The 22,776-nt window shown below is 40.6% G+C and overlaps 1 protein-coding gene across 4 annotated transcripts in view; it reads right to left on the reverse strand.

The window, feature by feature from the left end:
* Positions 1–783: 783 nt before the first annotated feature.
* The window catches only part of LOC121855089 (irregular chiasm C-roughest protein-like), a 222,377-nt gene continuing 200,384 nt past the window's right edge, over positions 784–22,776 (reverse strand). For 3 of the 4 annotated variants that reach the window (XM_042349917.1, XM_042349919.1, XM_042349916.1), the window contains 3 exons: positions 14,617–14,727; positions 3,804–4,042; positions 784–3,354 (listed from right to left, as the gene is read on the reverse strand). In XM_042349917.1, coding sequence (XP_042205851.1) covers positions 2,851–3,354; positions 3,804–4,042; positions 14,617–14,727 — 854 coding nt within the window. In that variant the 3' untranslated portion in view covers positions 784–2,850. The remainder of the gene's footprint in view (positions 3,355–3,803; positions 4,043–14,616; positions 14,728–22,776) is intronic. The other variant, XM_042349918.1, reaches the window with a different exon arrangement.

Consider the following 22,776-nt stretch of genomic DNA (forward strand, 5'->3'; position numbering starts at 1 on the left):
GGTGTGATGAGAAGTTAATGTTGCTGGAGGTCACGGAGGATTGTCATTAAGCACGTAATCCAGAACAGTAAACACACGAGGTATAAAAAAAAATAATTAAGAGGGATACATCTCTCTGATTATGGATGGAAGACTGGACGAGAAGTAACGTCAAGGGAGACCGAAGATTGAGTTGTTGAATGTACGGAAATAGCCCGGGAACAGTTGCAGAAGCTGTATGTCACAAGCCTGCCGAGGGACGTAAAGAAAGTTGATGACAATGTGAGACTGAAAAGAAAAAATTAAAAACTTTTTTTGTAAGTGGGAATACTGTTCCAGGAGACCTTTAAGTAATATAAAAACACAAGGCCAAATACTCATATATTTTTATTTATAATTGATCTATAACTCACTCTTAGTCACCAAAAGCTGTCACAGAAAAATAAGTGAGAAAAGTGTATGTTGGTAAATTGAGCGATGAAGGAGTGTTAAATATATTGTCATCTTGTTTATCTTTGGAAAAAATATATATCCCAATTACAAATGTATGCCCATTGTTTATCGAGGATTTAACAATAACAAGAAAAGTATATTTTTTTCAGCTTTTAGCCTTTGATCTGGACAGGAGGTTGATAAAGGAAGCAAGTCTAATTTGAACAGTAGTGGGACGCTCTCGGGGGGACCTTAGAACTGAATGACGGCAATTTAATGACACTTTAAAAGAGAGGACATGACAAATTTCCAACAGCACATAAAAACAATATAATAGAAAAAATATTATCTTTGAGGTAATTAAAGTAAATATAATCCTTACATTTTATTTACAAAATGTATTGAGATATACTTAAAACATGTAACAAAGTCATACACTGGCCTCACTGGAGGGCAAGGGAAGCACAAATGAAAATCTTGATTACAATGGACTATTTACACCTTTGATCTATATCACCAAGTAACTTCCTGTCTATCTTCAAGTTTGGTGAGGTTATGTAGTGAGTTTAATCAGCTTGAGGAGTAACAAAAACTATCCCGGAGTTTATATGTTTGACAAGAATATTTAATCTATTTCCCATATCTTAATATACAATAGCAGGAAGTTTTAATTGTGAATCATTACATCAACTACGAAAATAAAAGTTCATTATTTTGTTCCTACATGTTTTATATTGACTAGTTGTTCATAACACATTTATAACTAGAAACAACACTCATTCAAAGTGAAAATCATTCATTGTGACTTCTTAAGCCTAACCGTATGTATATATACACACGCAGTTGACGCCACACACGGCCAATTATCAATGAAAATATAATACCAAACAATTATGTCAAGAATGTTGTAATCACCATCATTATACACCAGCAGTTTAGTAATAACAATTATCCTCACCGAACATTAACAATAATGTATAACCCTTGGAAGAGAGTTGAATAATGATAATGGAAAATAAGTGAATGACAGTGGAAGGATTTTTGTATACAGTAATATTTACAGCCTGGCACAGTACCACTGCCACCTCTGGAATCACTCATATATTTCTTTTATAAATATGTACATAAGCCTTGGCGTTGGAACTTTTCTGTATTTTCAAAATCATTTTATAATTTTTCATATGCATTTTAGTATGAATAACGGAAATATGAATAATTCTGAAACACTGTACTGTAATTTACACTAGATTTTTTTCCGTTCTTGGTTACAATATATATACTGTCTTTACACACACTTAGTACCCTGCCAGCTTTAATTCGGTTGACCCGAGAATTTCGTGAAATTTCGTCAGTGCGGACTATCACTCTTCATGAATATTTTACCACAATAATGAGAGGCTTCGTAAGGCTCCAGCACGTAACCCACCCGGAAGAATGACTCCAAGTTATCCCCTAACTGAGGTTTATTAGGAAGTTTTTGATTTTATTGCTGTCTAAAACAGTCAATGTGATTGCTCCTGGGAAATTTATTCACAGTAGCAGGGAAAACTATTAAAGCAAAATCACAATATTTACATCCGGGAGCGTGTTGGATACACACTGAAACCCTGAACTAGATCTTTGGCAAAACCGCTGAATTTGTTTACTCTGATCAATTCTGGAATCATTGTCCCGGTAAGTAGAATGTGGTTCATTGAGCAGCTCCAGTATATCCTTGTGGGGGAAGTGAGGAGGACAATGTCACTCATAACTATTATAATAAGCTGGTGCTTCAGAGACTGTAACTCAGCTTACCGACTACTGTACTGGCGCCTCATTTGTAATACTCTTTGATTAACACTGATGAATTCACTCCTAAGATTCTTAACTAATTAATTGTATTATTATTTGAGGCCCCAACTGGGAGCTCATAAATACTGGCATAACACTGAAGAAAACAGACTCCAGTTTCCATCCCATCATGAGGTGTGCCACATACTCTGTACAGCTGGCAGAGTGGGAGCAGCATAACTCCATCTCACACATGTTACAGAAGGTCCAGACACACACACTATCTTTGGTTTACAAAAACTTTGGTGAGTGAGACACCAGAGGGCGTTACCTCTAATTACCTGACCCAAGAACAACACTTTGAGAGCTCAGCGACAGAACACTTTTATTTTGAGCAATTCTTTTAACACCTTCTTGCCTATTAGGCTCTCTAAATACAACTCGCAGTGCTGTAACAGCCTCCTGAGTGATTCTGAGACAAACTCTTATCTCTGAGTCATGCATTGTGAGCACTTTCTGGTGCTGACTCCTTCGAGGTACATCATGAAAGCTGCTTCATACACCTAGTACTTGAGTTGCTTTCTACCTGTCTAATTAGTACTACAGTATCTAGCTCTTGTTAGAGATTAAATCTTGATCTTCCTGGAATCATACAAGGCCAGTTGCAGCTCAGATGTGTGTGCCATGAACACCGTGCCTGGACTCTGCCTGTGGCACCATTATGTACTGATTGTTCATATTAGTGCTGGACCGCAGGTTGTTACGGTTGTGACCGATGTGGCCATAAGCAGCACTAGTGTTGCTGACTGCCATGTTGTTGAGGTTGTTATTGTTGATATTGAGGTTCTGTGCTGCTCCTCCGGCATAGAGGTTCTGGGGGACGCCTCCAGTGTCTCCTCCAGGAGTGGTGGTGCTTCCTCCTCCAGACGACAAGGGATTAAACTCGATGCCTCCAGTGCTGCCGTAAATATTGGTGCCCCCCCTGGCACTGGAGGGTACACGCAGGTAGGGGTTTCCGTAGGTGGCCGAGTAGCGAGGATCTACATTATTTAGTGGAGCACCAGTGGAGTAGATAGAGTTTCGGTTGTAACTGATGGGTGGAGGAGGGTTGTAGTCACGGGTGTAGTCGACGTACTGCACATATCCCCCGCTGTTGTTGTTGGGGTTGTCCTGCTTAAGAGAGAAAAAACAGACAACTTTAACTATATATCAAAAATAATTTGTTTGCTGGTCAACACAAGTGAATTTGTGATTTTGATATATACCAACTATGATGTAAATTTATAATAATAATAATAATAATAATAATAATAATAATAATAATAATAATAATAATAATAATAATAATAATAATAATAATAATAATAATAATAATAATAATTGTACAGTTCCGCTTATAAAATTATGGCAACTATGATATTCTCGCACTAAAGCTGAATTTCGATAAGCAAGATATGAAAGGCAAAATACTTGCTCCAGCCAGAGTCATCAAAAGCCCAACCATAAAGCACTGTTATATTGTTCCACATAGACTGCAGTGAATATCAATATACATACTGTGCGCATTCATACACAGACATACACATACAGACATATCTATATTTAGACTCTCTCTCTCTCACCTTCACCGGGAACATGGGGTCGCTATAGTCCCCAGTAGAGTATCTGAACCGGTCATGGTTACGTCGAGCATTGGAGATGGTCGTGTCAGAGGCCTCCCAGTCATCGTGGGAGCTGTAGTCGTCGTCCTCGGAGGGAGAGAGATCACTGCCAGTTGCTGTCCGAGTCTCCACTTTAAGCACGGAGTCGTGGATGGACGACCTGTCGCTGGAGCGCATACTGTGTTTCTCCAGTCCAGGATCTGATAGAATGACATAATTATGAACAAGTGATGATGTAACGGTGATGGGAAGAGAGATAAAGAAGGGAAATGATCCAATGAGACACAGAGAAAGAGAGAGGAAATGAGTGTATGTGTGTGTGTGTGTGTGTGTGTGTGTGTGTGTGTGCGTGTGTGAAGAAAAATAAAAAAAAGAGTCAGAAAAAGAGAGAGTGTACGAGAGAAAAAAAAGAGAGAGAAAGTGAAAGAGGTCAAAAGAAAAGAAAAAATAGGGAACAAAAGAAAAATAACAAGAAACATGAGGAACAAACTATTAAATAGAAATTAAAAAAGTAAAGAAAACATAAAAAATCCAGTGAAAAAAAAAATAGAACTTTAGCAGAAAAAAGAACAGAGACAAAAGTGGTAGAGAAGCAGAACAACAAATAAAGAGACGACATAACAAGATCAAAGTTGATGGGAAATCCGATTAAAACTTTGATACACCAGAAAAAACAGTTTCTAGAGAATGGGGCTGGGGTGGAAGGGGGAGGAAGGGGGGTTAAAGGGAAGGAACGGGGGGAGGGGTTGAAGGTTTGGGTTGAGGGGTGGCGTCAGGGTTGAAAGGGAGGGGTGAGGTTAGGAAGGAGTGAGTGGGGTTGAAGGGGGAGGGGGGGTAAGGGGTGGAGGGGCTGAAGGGAATGAGTGACGGGAGTGGCGTCGGGGTTGTTAGGGGATGGGTTGAAGGGGGTACAGGGGTGGGAAGGGTCTTTAAAGATGACTAGTTTGTTGTAAGCTGAGGAAAATCCTGTTATTTCTGTGTTATATTTTCAGTGTTCAATTTTTAGTATCGAGATGTATTGAGAATCACATACTACAGTCAGTTAATATTTTCAATCATTTGCCACTTTTGATAATTAGTTACCTGAGTAGTTTTGCATATTATCATCTCAGTTGAGTATTTACAAAACTCTTACCTTAATCGATTTACAAATCAGAAAATCAAGCGAATGAAAGTGGGTCTCACAGTCCTAATGGCCAATTAAGGGTAATGAGACCGACACTGTAATCGAATGCCTTAACTTCTTAAATCATAAAGTTAGGTACACACTCACAAATAGATATACTTAGGGTGCCAAAGGTATGAACTATCGACCCATATAATAAGTGGCAAGCGCTCTATGCACATTCGGCCACCGCACGCCGTTCCTGTATTAACTATATATGAATTGAAAACTTTATGTACTGTACATTTTACACTTTTATCTGCTACTTTCGGGGCTAGGTGTACTATTCCAGGCAACTCCACTATGACTCCCGGTCTTCACAAATGAACACACCTGAGTCGCAACATAACACAGACCTACATAATGTTATCATCAGGCTGGATTTACCACACAATGTTTAGAAGCCAGATGTATAAAGTACATTAATGGAATTCTGTGTGCGTGTGAGTGTGTGTGTGTGTGTGTGTGTGTGTGTGTGTGTGTGTGTGTGTGTGTGTGTGTGTGTGTGGTCATTCCTTTGCGGTCGAAAACATAATCATAATCACAGATTAAAGTAAAAACAAAATAAACAACTTCTTATGGTCGCTGCATGGAATACGAGGACCTTTCTGGATACTGGCACAAATGAGCATCCTCAAAGAAGAACCGCCCTTGTGGCAAAAGAGCTGGCTAAGTATAACATTGACATAGCAGCCAATAGTAAGTCCAGGCTCCCAGACGAGGGTCGACTCATAGAACGAGGGTCTGACTATACCTTCTTCTGAAATGATAAGCCTGCTCCGGAGAGAAATCACATTTATGGAGTTGGCTTTGCCATTCGCCAATCCATCCTACATAGTAACTGAAATGCCTGTTGGGAGCAATGAGCGCCTCAAGATGCTCCGAGTCCCACTGAATCACTCACGTCATACCTTCTTTCATCAGTGCATACGCCCCAACACTGGATGCAGATGATATCAAGGAAGCCATTTACGCCAACACCAGAAAAGATAAGGTCGTGTTCCTAGGTGACTTCAATGCCAGAGTTGGAAGAGATGCTGACATATGGCAGCAAACCATAGGGAGAAATGGGATAGGCAAATGTAATAACAACGACCAACTCATGCTTAGCAAGTGTGCTGAACACAACCTCACTATCACCAACACCTTGTTTAGGCAGGCCGACCTGTTCAAGGGATCGTGGCAACACCCACGATCCAGACACTGGCATCTCATTGACTAGATCACTGTCAGAGAAAGAGATCGCCGAGATGTCCTCATCACCAGAGCCATACATGGCTCAGACCACTGTGTCACTGATCATCAGCACGTCAGAGCTAAACTCTCGCTTCACGTCGCCTCAAAATGGTAAAGACAACAAGCCTCCAGAAGAGATTTTAACACTAAGCACCTGAAGGATACAACGGTAGCACATGCTTTCAGAGAGCATCTCGAACAGGGGCTGATAAACAACCCGACAACAAACAACTCAAATCCCAGTGCCCAATGGGGGTATTCTCGACACTGTCATGACAAAAACCTGCAGAGAGACGCTCGGCCAGATCGAAAGAATACACCAGGACTGGTTTGATGAAAATGACCCTCAGTTTCGGAACAAAACTGATTCCTTCCACAAGAAGAAAGCGGCGGCCCAGCACAAAATTCGCAATCTAAAGAACGAATGGTTTAGAAATAAAGCATGTGAAACGCAAAGACTTGCAGATAAACACAAGATGCACGAACTTTTCAATTCCACTAACATATTTCATGAGCCAGTCATTACATGGCGCAGCTCCCATCCACTCATCCAACTGTAACTCCGTAATTAAAGACGAAAAAGGCATCCTTCAGAAATGGAAAGAGCACTACCATTCACTGCTCAACCGAGACACCACTGTGGATGTACTGACTACTCAGCAGGTCCTTCAGCATCCAGAGCTAACCCACCACAGCTGTCCTCCATCCCTGGATAGCTACTGCTATCAAACAGATGAAAAATAACAAAACCACAGGGCCAGATGGAATCCCAGCCGAGATGTATAAAGCAGGAGGACCTCTGCTAACCAACCATTTCCACTCTCTCCTGGAGAATATATGAGAAAAGGAGGAAATCCCCCAAGCTCTTAAAAACGCCTCCATTGTCAATATTTATAAGAACAAGGGAGACCGATCAAACTGTGGCATCTACCGCGGGATCTCGCCGCTGTTTGTAACCGGCAAGATTATCGCCCGAGTCCTCCTATACAGACTTCTTACCGAGGCGGAGGCCTTCCTCCCTGAATCTCAATGTGGCTTTAGACCATGACGTGGCACTACTGACATGATCTTTGCTGCCCGCCAGATGCAGGAAAAGTGCAGAGAACAGTGTCCTGACCTGTACATGGCTTTCATCGACCTAATCAAGGCCTTCGACTTAGTCAACAGGGAAGCCCTTTGGTGGACCCTCAGCCGTTTTGGCTGCCCACTAAAATTCATCGTCATTGTGAGGCAACTCCACGATGGCATGAACGGCAGTGGCCTGCATAATGGCACCCAATCTGAGTTCTTCCTCATCCAAACGGGGGTAAAACAAAAATGTGTCCTGGCACAAACTCTCTTTTCCATTTTCTTGGCAGCCTTCCTTAATAATGCCAGTGCCAATTTAGCCTGTGTGGTGGACATCGAGTATTGGATGAAGGCTCTTTTCAACATTAGATGACTCCAGGCAGGAACAAATGTGTTGGCAACTTCCTTTACTGAACTTTAGTATGCAAACGACCTCACCCTTGTTGCTTACACTGAACGAGACCTACAGGAGATCCTGAACACCTACTCAGATGTGTATGCACACTTCGGCCTTGAAGTGAATGTACATAAGATTCAGATTCTCTTTCAGCCTGCCTTTGGTTCAGCCACACCTCCACCATCGATCCAGCTTAACAGTACTACCCTCTTTATTGTTACCCACTTTCGGTATATCGGCTCCCACCTGTCCATCGATGAAGATTTTCAGCATCAGATCAGATGTGCATCTCAAGCTTTTGGCACACTCCGAAACCGTGTCTTCAGCTGTAAGAAACATAAATTATCTACAAAGTTTCACGTATGTTGAGCAGTGGTCCTACCCACCCTGCTGTATGGCAGTGAGACATGGGTCACATACAGGAGGCACCTCAAGGCACTTGGAAACTTTCACCAACATAGTCTACGTTCCATCCCCCGAGTTATCTGGGGAGACAATGGAACAAATGGAAGTATTCCTGTTGACACCAACTGTAGGAGCATCGAGGCTACCATTATCCATTAACAAATACACTGGACTGGCCCTGTTGCTCGCATGGACGACAGTAGACTGACGAAGCACCTACTTTAGAGTCACCTAACGAATAGTAAACGTAATGCCAGCGGGCAACTGAATAGGTATAAGGAAAGTCTTAAGACAAACCTGAAGAAATGCCAAATCGACCCCCCTCACCTTGGAGACGGCTACTCCACACCGTAACGCTTGAAGGAGCACCACACAAGACGGTGTCCATACTTTCAAATTAGCCCGACTGCATAACGAGACAGACAAGCACCAACATCGGAAAGACGCTGCCGCCGCCCCTCCCGCACTTGATGTAGCCCTCTACATGTGCAACATCTGTGAACTGCACTGCCGGTCCCATATCAGCCTTTTTAGTCACCTTAGAACTCACCAACATAGGTAACATCCTTTATAACTCATTCCATTGTACATAGCAGAATCATGCTCGGCGTAGACTGCTCGGGCTATAACAACGCTCTCTCCACCCTGGAAATGCCATCCCTCAGTAACCTCCACCACCACGCACTAGCAGGATTTGGCAGTGGACTACTGCACCATCCTCGTCATCGCCACCTACTGCCACCGGCAGTCCCCCGCCCACCTCTCGCAGTCCGCCACTACAACAAAATTCAGCTCAGAAGAGCCTGCACTGATAGATATAAGAATAGCACCATCCCATCTATTGTTAAAATAATAAACAACTCCTGATTTATGTACTGTACAGCCCTGTAAATGTATTGAACACATATCATTATGTCTAAATCACATGTAAGTTTGTATATTTTCAGCCACCGGCTGCAACTCTATTAATAAACCGTTTATTATTATTATTATTATAGCCGGATGATCGTCAAACTCGATTCCGAGTGACAGCAAAGTAGGTAGTAGTAGCAGTAGTAGTAGTAGTAGTAGTAGAGGAGGCCCGGGCGGCGTGGGTGTGTTGGGGTGCCTTCCCTGATTTAAAGTGTTATTGGTGGGGATATACTCAGTTTGTGGGAGCGAGAATTTCACAGTGTTGATGAATGTTGGATGTCACCTTGAGCATCGTCGCCGACGGCTCTTCTCATCCCTTTCGGCATTAAACGCAAATATTGCGTGTGTTCACCGGCGATCTTCAAGTAAGCCTGTGAGTGTTTGAATGGTCAGTGACTGGAGTTGCCAAGTGTCAGTGCCAGTGTGTCGATATGCCTACTTTAGCAGGAGTGGCATCACGACTCTCGCCCCTATGGGGCCAAGTGCCTCGCGCCTGCGGTCGCCCTCCCCCTGCCTCTCCATCTCAAGTAACGGCCACTTCTTGTAGTGTCGGCTGACCAAGTGAGTATATATAACTAATATTACATCAGTGAGACCATAGAAATAGTGGTTATCTCTGCCATGGTTACATAAACAAGTGTTAGGTGTGATAATTCTTGCTCCCAGTGGATTATTCTGATGTGTGGATTGTCGCCCACATGGGGGGTGCCCGACACAACCAAGCGCGCGCGTATGCCCCTACTTCTCGGACACCGCAGGCCAGACCATCACCTCTGTGCCCCATACTCATAAGATCAAGTTTTTTCGTCCGTATGGGCCCAATAGCAGAGGTCGGAGGCGGAAGTATCTGTCGCCCAAGGTGCTGTTCACTATGCCTGGTAACATTCATTGCTGCGTCTGTGCTAGCCCGAACCAAAACTGCACAAATTGTGTTTGTGCGAGAAACAACCGACCATGTGTGGATTGCAAGAAGCGAGACCAGTGTCGGAACCCACGTGGCAGGGAGCCGACACAGTGGCCACAGTGGATATCGCCGGGACCCAACCACCCGATGATATCCTAAATGATAGCAGTGAGTCTACTCAACCCGAAAATGTAGTACTAATAAATGCTGCTCCCTTAGTAGCAGATGTCCATAAGGAGAATGAGAGACAGCCACCTCAGTGGAATGGCATGTCGATGGAAAATGCAGACAAATGGGTCAAAGAAACCTACTCAGAAATTGTCAAGTGGTCGCCCACTTACGTATTTGAACCACCCAAGTGTGCGGCCACCAAAGAAATGATTCGGGAGATGACTCGCCTCATGACTGATTACACTCAGGACCGCTTCCTCGCCCCCTTTTGCTCTTCAAATACTGGCAATAATACCACATCTATTTTGTCAGAGGACACACACAAAGACTAAGCACAAAGAAAATGTGGCGGCAATGAAGAGAAGATTGGCAATGTGGCATACTGGGGCCCTTGATGATCTCCTATGTGAAGCAAGAACACTGCAGGAGAGACTAAAAATTACGGGTGACGGAAAGCAAAACACCGATGACGTGGCAAGAAAATTTGGAAACAAAATGCGTTTGGGAAAAGTGTCTCTGGCGGTAAGATCTCTCACAGAGGAATCCTCCGGTGGGGTGATGCCAATAAACAGAGAGACATTAAAACTACTGAAAGAGAAACATCCCCCTGCAAGCGACGAAGAAGGAATCAGGTTCGAGGGTGTCTATATCCCACCAAACGCTATCCTGTTCGAGAAAATAACAGGAGAGATGGTGTGGAAAAAGGCACTGAAGACTCGAGGAGGAGCCGGCCCTTCAGGTCTGGATGCAAACGGTTGGAGAGTTATCCTCAGCACAAACAAGTTTGGCCCTGTAGTAAGCGATCTCTGCACTGCCATTGCCGCCCTTGCAAGAAAGCTTGCATCCTCTCGCTGCCATCACCTCCAGGCCCTGACGGCCTGCCGCCTTATTCCTCTGGAAAAGAAACCAGGATGTAGGCCTATAGGGGTGGGGGAAGTGATGAGGCGGATCATCGGAAAATGCATAATGGAGGTGGTAAAGGATGATGTCAGGGCAGCAGCAGGGAACCTACAAGTGTGTGCTGGCCACCAGGCTGGTGGGGAGGCGGCCATTCACGCCATGAGAACGATATTTGAGCAGCGTGACTGTGAAGCCGTTCTCCTGGTGGATGCTTCAAACGCATTCAACATACTTAACCGCAAGGCTGCACTGCACAACATCAAGATCAAGTGTCCAAGCTTTGCAATGTATGTTGAAATTCGTATAGGAATCCTTCAGACCTCTATATAGTAAACAACAAGGCTCTAAGAGGTGATACCATCTTACAATCAACCGAGGGAACAACACAGGGGGACCCCGTTGCAATGGCAATGTATGCAATTGGCCTATCAGTGCTCCAACAAGAAATAAAATTTGAAACAACTGGGGTCAAACAAGTGGCATATGCTGATGACCTTACAGGAGCAGGAAAAGTGGAGGGCATCAAAAAGTGGTGGGACTTGGTAACATCGCGAGGTCCACAAATAGGGTACCACCCAAACGCCAGCAAGTCCTTCCTCATCGTGAAGTCAGAACATTATGAACGGGCAATGGAGGTTTTTGGCGGAAGTGAGGTCAAAATAACTAATGACAGCCAAAGACATCTAGGCGCAGTAATTGGCACTACGGACTTCAAGACCGAGTACGTAGCGGGAAAGGTGAATGAGTGGGTTAGTGAAATTCAAGCTCTGTCTGAGATTCCTAACACAGAGCCACATGCTGCCTTTGCTGCATTCACCCATGGAGTCAAGCATCGTTGGAACTACCTGATGCGTACTATCCCTGATATCAGACACCTCCTCCACCCTCTGGAAGAAGTTATCAGTGTCAAGTTCATTCCCAAATTAGTGAAACACCCTGACTTAACCCCAGCAGAAAGCCCTTCCATCAAGACTGGGAGGGATGGGACTAACCAATCCAGAGGAGATTGCTGCCACTGAACATCAAAATTCACTAAAGCTCACAGCAGCCCTCACGGACCACATAATAGCCCAGAATGCAACAGGCGAAGTGGATACCAGTGAAGTAAATAAGATTCGTAGGTCCATTACGACAGATCGACAGCACTGCCAAAATGATAAGTTGCAGCAACTGTTGCTGCAGGTACCAGAAAATTTGAAAAAAAAGTAGCTATAATGCAGGAGGTGGGCGCCTCGAACTGGTTAACTACGTTACCGATAAGGGTAAATGGTTTCAGTCTTAATAAACAAGAATTTACAGATGCCATTGCTCTAAGGTACGGTTTGCCCTCCCAATGCGTGTGTGGCTCTTCCTATGATGGCGATCACGCCATGGTGTGCAAGAAAGGGGGCTTCATATGCATGAGGCATGACGAGGTAAGGGACCTCACAGCAAATATGTTGAAGGAAATCTGCCGTGATGTCATGGTAGAACCGACCCTCCTTCTATTGGATGGTGAGATCTTCCAACACAGAACTTCAAACACATCTAACGAAGCCCGTGTGGACGTCAGTGCTCGAGGATTCTGGACGCGGGGACAGCGAGCTTTCTTCCACATCAGGATTTTTTATCCCATGGCCGCATGTCACCGTAACCTAGTTCTCAATGCTGCACATAGGAGGAACGAGAACGAAAAGAAAAGGGTGTATGGGGAGAGATTTCAAAACGTTGATCAAGGCAGCTTCACTCCTCTAGTGTTCACAACCTCTGGTGGGATGGGACCAAGGGCAAGATGTTTCTACACCAGACTCGCAGAGGTGATCTCCGAACAGAAGCAGCAGCCCAGAAGTTATGTTACAGCCTGGATGAGATGTCGACTGTCTTTCTCTCTCTTTCTGTCGGCTTTGCTCTGCCTCAGGGGAACGAGAGCTTCTGCCCCAACTCTGACAACTGCTGCAGATATTGACTATGAGGCTGCAGTCACTGAATACTGCATAGATCTGCGGCTCAACTAATTTAACACATATAGGATAGCTACTTATGTATTAGGATATTTAATATTAAGGTAATTAAATGGTGGCGAAGGTGTGGCTATTGGGGGAGGCTGGAGGCCACTTTAAAAAAAAAATAGTAGTAGTAGTAGTGTGTGTGTGTGTGTGTGTGTGTGTGTGTGTGTGTGTGTGTGTTTTGTGTTGGAAAATCAATTCATAATGGCTGGATTTTTATTAGATAAAAGGAAGAAATTCCAAAAAAAACTGACCCTAAAGCACTTACCTAAACTAATGCTCAACACAGCAAAACTCTCAGTGAAAAAAATTACATTATCAAATTTAATAACGATTACAGTTAATGATGATGATGATGATGATGATGATAATGATGATGATGATAATGATAATTAAGATGATGATGATGATGATGATAATGATAATGATGATGACTAAGATGATCATGATGATGATGATGATGACTAAGATGATCATGATGATGATAATGTTTAAGATGATGATGATGATGATGATAATGATTTAGATGATGATGATGATATGATGGTGACTATTGTAATGATTGTTTATCAGACCATAGCTTACAGCTCAGAGAAGAACAGCGCCTATAACAATAAGTAGATGAGCAGGTGTCCACCCACTTAAGTTGACACATCCTACAGTGAGATTAAGACCTGACCCAGGAGAGGGCACGGACAAGGTACCTGAGTTAACCCGGCGTTATGACCGTGTTAAAGAATGGACACCTAGCCAAGACACACCCGGGTGGTAATAATTAGGAAGCATTACCGACCGGCGACATGACCAAGCACCTGGGCAAACACAGCCGCCCAGATCTAACCAGTTTAGTGTTAATTAGGAGAGGTCATCTGCCGGCTTGTCTCAGCCAATATAAAGGAACTGCAGCTCTTTCCACGGGGATTATTATTGTAACAGGGAAGTGGCCAATAGCTCCTTCCCAGAGTCAGACAGGAAGAGACAGAACTCAGAAGACACTAGTCGAGGTCGGAAGGGAGACTTCCCTCCCCACTTCCAGCACCGAGTCCCCAGCTAGCAGAGTCTCCCACAGGAGACAGAGTCCAGCCAAACCTGCTGACATCCCCCTGCCGCTGGACCTCCCTCACGTCACACGTGAGTCATTGTCAGAGGGATCCAAGGGTGAGTTTCTTACTTTGGGAAGTGTATCTATTTCATGTTTGTGTCCGAAAGTCATTGTCGAGTAAAGTCAATATATTAATGTGTCCATGCCATTGTGAAAAATAATAAATAGCTGTACTTAGAATTGGTGTTTAGAATATTTTCCCCTAAGAATATAATACCAAGTTAAATAAACTAATTGGCCACGCTACCAACCTTCCTCACTTTACAATCCCCCTAGTATAAATTCTACCTATTCTTTCCACACTTAATTTACCTGTATTACATTATGACTGACTATGACAATGTCAATGACGATGCGATGATAATGATAATGATGACGATGACAGTGACAGTGACAATGATGATGAGGATGATGATGATTAAAATAACACAGAATTATGACTATATCAACGTAATATAAAGTATCACCAAAAAGTTACTCACGTCACCTTAAACAAGACACACCCCTGAACATGTCACTTTAAACTCACCTTTATACCCCTTGCCCTTCTTCTTGAAGAGAACGATGACAACGACCACGACGATGAGGAAGACAATCCCACCGATGATGGCCACCAGGGTAGTGACGAGGGGTAGGCTCTCTGTGTGGGATACATGGAACATAACAACATAAGAATGGAGGAAACTACAGCGAGTTTATTGGCCCATACTGGGCAGTCCCATTTACACCCAGCCCCTATTGCTCATATATCCACCCAACCTATGTTTGAAGCTATCCAGCATATGCGAGTTAATGATGATACTTGGTAACTTGTTCCACTCGTCCACTAATCTATTTCCAAGCCAAAGTTTACCTATTTCGAGCCTAAATCTAAATTTGTTTAATTTAAAACCATTGTTGCGAGTTCGCTTCTGGTTGGATAGTTTGAGTACCTTTGTAATGTCCCCTTTGTTTAGCCCTGACTTCTTTTTATACACCTCGATAATGTCGCCCCTCACTCTACGTCTCTCGAGGGAGTGCAATTTAAGATGCTTTAACCTGTCTCTGTACTCAAGGTTCCTAATGCCCGGGATTAGTCCTGTCATTCTTGTTAACACTGTGTGGGATACATGGGTTGGTTAACACTGTGTGGGATACATGGGTTGGTTAACACTGTGTAGGATACATGGGTTAGTTAACACTGTGTGGGATACATGGCTTGGTTAACACTGTGTGGGATACATGGCTTGAATTGTCACTTTCTGTTCAATATTTTCAACTTTTTTTCACTTATTTAGTTACTTTTATTGTTTTCATGTTACGGTACTAAACACAAACATAAATTTAGTTACAAAACATTGCACTTTACGAAATGTTGATGTTCACTATAAATTAAGTGAGGTCCATAGGTGTGATTGGGTATGGTGTGGGTACAAAACCTTTAGTACGCAAAGTACTCATTTATAGCTGGTACTGCCCCAGGATGAAACCAGCGACTTGTAGCCGGCGTACCCCTTGATACTCACAGTACTCGTACATTCATGCAAATATTCCATAAAGTGTCATCCCATACATAGTGGAAACTAATAAAAAAATTCCTCACATTTTTTCAGAGTTGAGTGTACGGATTCTCAATGATACGTAAGTTATCATTTTTTGCAAACTTATGATGTAATAACACAACATATTGATTCACTTACCTTAAAGCAAAAATAGGGTAACAAGAATGACGTCAAAGTAATACTGAGACTCTACAGTACCCATAATACTGCCCCTCTACCAACTAAAAGAAAATTAACGAACGAATCTTTGAGAATCCAAACTTAGAGGAATGTGTTTATGAAAGAATGTGAACTCTGTGATTACACCAAAAAATATTATGACTGGATCTGCCTACTATGCTATTAAGTTCAAAGCTTAATTCCCCATAAAGAAACGCTGATGTAAAAGACAAATAAAAAGCGCCCTTACTTTACATCGAATCTCAAAACAACTTATACAATATTTTGGCCAATAACTTTGTCTCGTATCTTCAAAAGAATCAGTGAGACAGGATAACAGTTTATGGTAGACTAAGTTCATGTCGTAGTTCAGTGAGACAGAGACGTTCATTGGTGAAAAAACTTCAACCTACGAATGTTGAGGCAGGAGGCCAGAGATGGTAGCCAAGGTATGGTTCAGATACAGCCTAGCGCGCCCTTTATGACTCTATAACTCCCATAGTAGAGGATATGAACCCAATCTTCTTAGATGCAAACGAGACACAACGCCATGTATGGTCTTAGATCCTTTTTACATAGAGGTTATTGTTCTTTTTAAATTCACTAAAATATATAATAAAAACAAGCGCGTCACACAGTTTAACGTAGAATATCTGGCAACTGTATAACTTTGTCACACACACACACATTATATGTATTTTTCTTCATGTGTTTGTCTAAATATTACTTACTGAAACCAGATTTCTTAAAACATTAGTTGTATGAAAAATAAATCATAATTTTACTTCTCTTCAAAGTATACCACGATGTAAAGCATTCTCCTATAATATTTTATGTTTACTCCTATAAGGATACTTAATTTGTTCTACGAATATACGGAGGCGGGAGTTCAAGAGAGCAGCGGCGAAGGCTCACACGCTTCAGCCTGTCCAACGAAGAACAACACTGGCAGATACAGTGTATAAAATTTGTTAAGTCATTGGGGTGAAGAGAACACATGAAAGCAAAACAATAAAGAGTTCTTAAGTAAATTTTCTTCACTATCAACAGAAAGTTTAACAATATTTTATCAAAAGCATAGAAAGAACAATTCATAAGGTTCCTAATAATCTTATTGATACAAGTATAATTAGTAAACTAATATTACATAATTTTTGCACCAGCTCAAGAACGAAATGCTGATATCTACTGCCATTCATATAAGCAAAATATCAGACCACCACCTACGTTTCACTGCGTTCGTTCCTTGGAAAAATATTTTAAGCTTAAATAAAGATAAATTGTATTTTCCTTTGCTTTTTCGGTTAATTAGCAAAATAAGTTCCACCAAAAATGGTTTTCCTTCCGCCGAAAAGTAAAATAGAGAGAAAATGGTTTTTTACTTTACTTTCTTCATGTTTAAGAAAAATTATTATATATATATATATATATATATATATATATCATGTAGATCCACAATGAAAACGTGGATAAGATAAATCTTGATAAACTCACACGGGAAAAGGGAAACAACGGAGCACCTTAGCTTCCGTCTTGAATAAAGACAAAAGCTAAGGTGCTCCGTTGTTTCCCTTTTCCCGTGTGATTTTATCAAGATATATATATATATATATATATATATATATATATATATATATATATATATATATATATATATATATATATATATATATATTTATTTATTTATATATACTAACAAGTTTAATTTAGTTTTATATCGTTAGGTTATCTAATGTGAATAATCTGTAAATAAGAAAAAATACACAAGTGTGTAGTCAGTGCTGCTGCGGGAATAACATCACGAATAAATGGTCGATATTTTTTTTATGTTTTGAAAGTGGCCTCATGTTCTGAGTGAAAATAAAGAATACGAAAGCAAAGATTAATTATAAGGTAGTTGTTTGTCCTTCTATCTTAACCTAAACTAAGCTAAGTTATCCTTAGTGCTACACTATATGTTGTTAGGCTTTAAAACGACACCTGTTTTGATTGGGCTTAAATTTAACATTGATATCCTAATTTGAGCCTCCCACCACGGAGCCAGCCTCTCTCTCTCTCTCTCTCAACCTCTATGGACCACCCGTTCCTCAATACCCTCGTTAAGTCAAAAGTTTTAATACTTCCTGGGCACATAAAACGAAATCGTTGTTATAATAGTGATTTACTTAATGTAGCGCGTTACTCAGGGCCGTCGACTCAGGATATCACCTCATGGAATCAAAACACCTCTCATGCCAATTCTTCCTTTTTTTGTATTTATTTGTTTACCTGTGGGTTATTCATTCTAGCTTAACAAATAGTCATCACTCAGTAATACTTGTTTTTACCAATTCATCAATACTTTATGTGTGTATCTTTTATCCTCTGGTCATCTTACTCAGTTGATATTTTGAACGTGTGTTTTTCTCCTACAACTTATTCATACTATTATCCACTATACATCTGCTCATCAAGTAAAAAGATTTTCTTCTGAATGTTGCAAGATACAAATGATTATGAAAAAACATATTAGTAATTTAAGAAAGTGAAATGATACATTACAAAAGTCATCATCATTTTATGTAAAAATAATACTGTATGTAGCCAGAAAATAAACAACTTTTACGAATATAAACAAAGTACTACACTCATAGACCAATAACAGACCAGACGGTAAACACCGATGTTGTGAAGTGTAAACAACAAGGAAGAGCGCCCAAAGTCTCTAGCATAAAAGGACAACGTTTCTCACAGTCCTCAAAGCAAACACAAACACTCGTGATTAGGTTCACCTGGTAACCTGCTTCGTGGCAATCATGGTCATGTTGACTAACAGCATAACGTGGTGAGGGTTTGTTGATACAGAATTAACTGTGTAGGTTTAACGTTGTTGAGGTAGTTTAGTCATATTCGGAAGAAAGAGCATATATTTTTTTTATAGCAATGTATATACTTTTATATACGTCTGATCAGAGTTTACCAATTAATCCTCTGTTTAATATAGTTCATAACACTGCGTGAACCTGAGGACACGACCATTGAATTACATTATATATATATATATATCTAACACATTCACAAGTAGGTCGCCTTCTGTAGAACCCAGTCTGTTTTCTCTCCCTGGGCCCTGGAGTCTCCCCTGCGCTGTAATGGAATATACATTCTAAACCTCACAAAATTACCAACAACAACAAAAAACTGTTGTGTGTGAGGTGCTTCTCATTACCTCTCCCAGACACACAGTCAAATATCATGCTAGTTAGTAACGCTGTACCCAAACCGGAACACTCAGCATGTAAACTTTGTGATACACCTTTAAAGCATACACTTGAAGACTATATTATTGAATGTGACACTGTCAAAGACTTCAGGCCACCTGGCTTATTGTATCATGAACTTTGTAATTACTATATTGAATCAGAGGTGCTTTGGGACATTCTTGCTGTTTATCCCAAATTTACCAGACCACACTGATTAGTCTTCAATTAGAATATGACGTCCAATGTATATGAACCACTGTCTTGCATGGCAGTGAACCTTGACATCACCCACATGAATCTGACCTATATGTACTGTCAATGAATATGATGTATTTCTTTGTGTACGAACCTCTGTCCTGCATGGCAGTGAACAGTGACATCACCCACATGAATCTGATCTATATATATATATATATATATATATATATATATATATATATATATATATATATATATATATATATATATATATATATATATATATATATATATAAGAACATAAGAAAGTGGGATACTGCAGGAGGCCGACTGGCCCATACAGGGCAGATCCCTTTCACACCCATCCCAGCACTTCCATGTGCCTATCCAACTTCGTCTTGAAGCTCCCTAGCGTCCCCGATCCTACTATAGCACTCGGTAGTCTATTCCACATATCCACAACTCTATTACCAAACCAGTGCTTGCCTATATCCTTTCTGAATCGGAATTTATCTAATTTAAAGCCATTTGTTCTAGTTATTTCGTTATTACTGAGCTTCAGAACATCTTCCATTTTACCCTTGTTAATCCCACTTACCCCCTTGTACACCTCTATCATATCTCCCCTAACTCTGCCTCTCTAATGAATGTAAGCCTAAGCTCTTCAGTCTTTCTTCCTTATGGAAGGTTTCTAATAATATGGATAATTTTGTCATTCTACTTTGTACTCTCTCAAGAATCTATGTCCATTCTATAATAAGGACACCAGAGACTGAACTAATCCATGTGTGGCCTCACCTAATGCTAGGTAAAGTTTCAAGATAACGTGAGCAGTTCTGTTACTCACAGACCTAGATATGAACCCAGAATCCTGTTTGCCTTGTTGCAGACGCTAATACATTGTTTTTCTAGGTTTCCAAGTCGTTTTGCTTAACAAATACTCCTAGATCTTTTTCACAATCTGAGTTTTCTATTTCCGTGTTACCTAGTTTATACTTAACGTTTGTATTCATCTTCCCTATCTGTAGTACCTTGCATTTATCAATATTAAAATTCATTTGCCAGTCTACTGACCACTCATGTAAGGTATCTAGATCTCTTTGAAGGTGTTCAAAGTCACTGTCTGAATTTATCACTCTCCCCATTTTGGTATCATCTGCAAATTTACTAATCCTACTAGTTATACCTAAATCAAGATCATTAATGAATATAACAAACAGCAGGGGGCCTAATACAGATCCCTGGGGAACTCCGCTTTTGACCGCACCCCTGATCTGACTTTAATCCATTTATACTTTGACTCTTTGTTTCCTACCAGTTAACCATGACCTAATCCATTTTAATACTGATCCACCTATTCCATATTAACTACCTTCATATCAATCTCTCATGAGACTCTATCAGATGCTTTACTGAAATCTAAATAAATTATATCATATGACTTATCATTATCTACCTCTTCATATACTTCTGAGAAAAAGCTAAGCAAATTTGTAAGACAAGAACGTCCCTGGGTGAACCCGTGCTGAGAAAAATGAATTAAGTTGAATGTTTCAAGGTGGCTTCTGATTTTTGTAGCAATAATTGACTCTAGCAACTTGCCTATGATTGACGTGAGACTAATGGGACGGTAATTTGATGCAATTGATTTATCACCTTTTTTGAAAATCGGAACTACATTTGCAAGTTTCAAGCTTCTGGCACTAGGCCCGATTCTAATGACTTATTAAATAAAACTGCTAATGGATTACTCAACTCATCTCTACATTCTTTTAATATTCTAGCATATACCTCGTCTGGACCAGGCGATTTATGAGGCTTCAATTTGTTAATTACTTTAAGCACATCGTTACTAGTAATATTGATATTCATCAACATATTTTCTATACTGTCGTTATATACCTTATGAACTTCTGGAAACTGTGCTAGGTTTTCATTTGTGAATACGGAGCGAAAATGACTATTTAACGTACTACACATTTCTAACTCATCATCAGTCATTTCTCCTGTCGTAGTTTTAAGGGGACCTATTGTATCTCTAACCTTTGATTTATACAGTTGATAAAAAGCTTTGGGGTTATTTTTCGATTTGTTTGCTACCTTGATTTCATAATTTCTCTTTGCTTTCCTAATTTCTGTTTTTACCTGTCTTGTTAGGTTCTGATAGTAACCAAGTAAGTGATTTTCGCCTTTCTTAACTTTTCTATATACTCCTTTCTTTTTCCCTAGAAGATCTAAGAGTCTATTATTCATCCATTTTGGTTGGTTCCGTATCGATCTGAATTTTCTTTTAGGGATGTGTTTATTTTGGGCATTATTGATTGTCGCAATAAATTGTTCATAAGTAGCTGCTAAATTAAATTCGGGGTTATCCCGTCCTAAGTTGACAGTTTCCGGAGGTGTGGGGGGGATTAATCTTTTGACCATAGGGTCATCCCTTAGGTCTCTCCTTAAGCTACCGTAATTAGCCTTCCTAAAATCCGGGATCAAGGCCGAATTTTCCTTCTTCCTGCCATCCCATATTATGTTAAAATATATGGCTTTATGATCACTGTTTCCTAGTTCGTCTCCAATCCCAACATCTTTTACTAGATTTTCATTATTACTGAGAACTAAATCGAGGATATTATTTCCTCTAGTGGGCGAGTTTATGAATTGATATAAAAAACTATCTTGTACTACTTCTAGAAAATCTTCAGATTCATTATCGCTAAGTTGATTTTTCCAATCTATGCCTGAAAAGTTGAAATCGCCTAGAATACATACATTGTTTCTATCAGATGCCTTCTTTATTTCCTCCCATAGCAATTTACCATCGTTCCTACTCAAATTAGGTGGTCTATATATAACACCAATGACTACGGATTCACTGCCCTCACCAATCTCTACCCAAATACTTTCATTGTCGCTATTTGTTTTAATGTTTGATTTATTGCAGCTTTTTAATGACACCCTGATATACACTGCTACACCGCCACCTGTTGCGAACGCTAATACATTGTTTTCTAGGTTTCAAGTCGTTGCTAACAAATACACCTAGATCTTTTTCACAAACTGAGTTTTCTATTTCCGTGTTACCTAGTTTATACTTAACGTTTGTATTCGTCTTCCCTATCTGTAGTACCTTGCATTTATCAGTATTAAAATTCATTTGCCAGTCTACTGACCACTCATGTAAGTATCTAGATCTCTTTGTAGGTGTTCAAAGTCACTGTCTGAATTTATCACTATCCCCATATATATATATATATATATATATATATATATATATATATATATATATATATATATATATATATATATATATATATATATATATATATATATATAAATCACACGAGAAAAGGGAAACAACGGAGCACCTTAGCTTTCGTCTTTATTCAAGACATCTTCAGAGGCAACTGGATTACATGGACAGAGAGAGGCTTAAATATACAGGGTGACCTTAAAAACATGAGGTCAGGTCATAATGATGTCATCCACTAATCCCCACACCAACACACACATAGAGGAGCTTAAGAGAAGGGGGGTGACGTGACTAGTCAGGTCAGG

The sequence above is a fragment of the Homarus americanus genome, unplaced genomic scaffold (genome assembly GCF_018991925.1).
Source record: "Homarus americanus isolate GMGI-L3 unplaced genomic scaffold, GMGI_Hamer_2.0 scaffold15682, whole genome shotgun sequence".
NCBI classification, from domain to species: Eukaryota; Metazoa; Arthropoda; class Malacostraca; order Decapoda; family Nephropidae; genus Homarus; species Homarus americanus.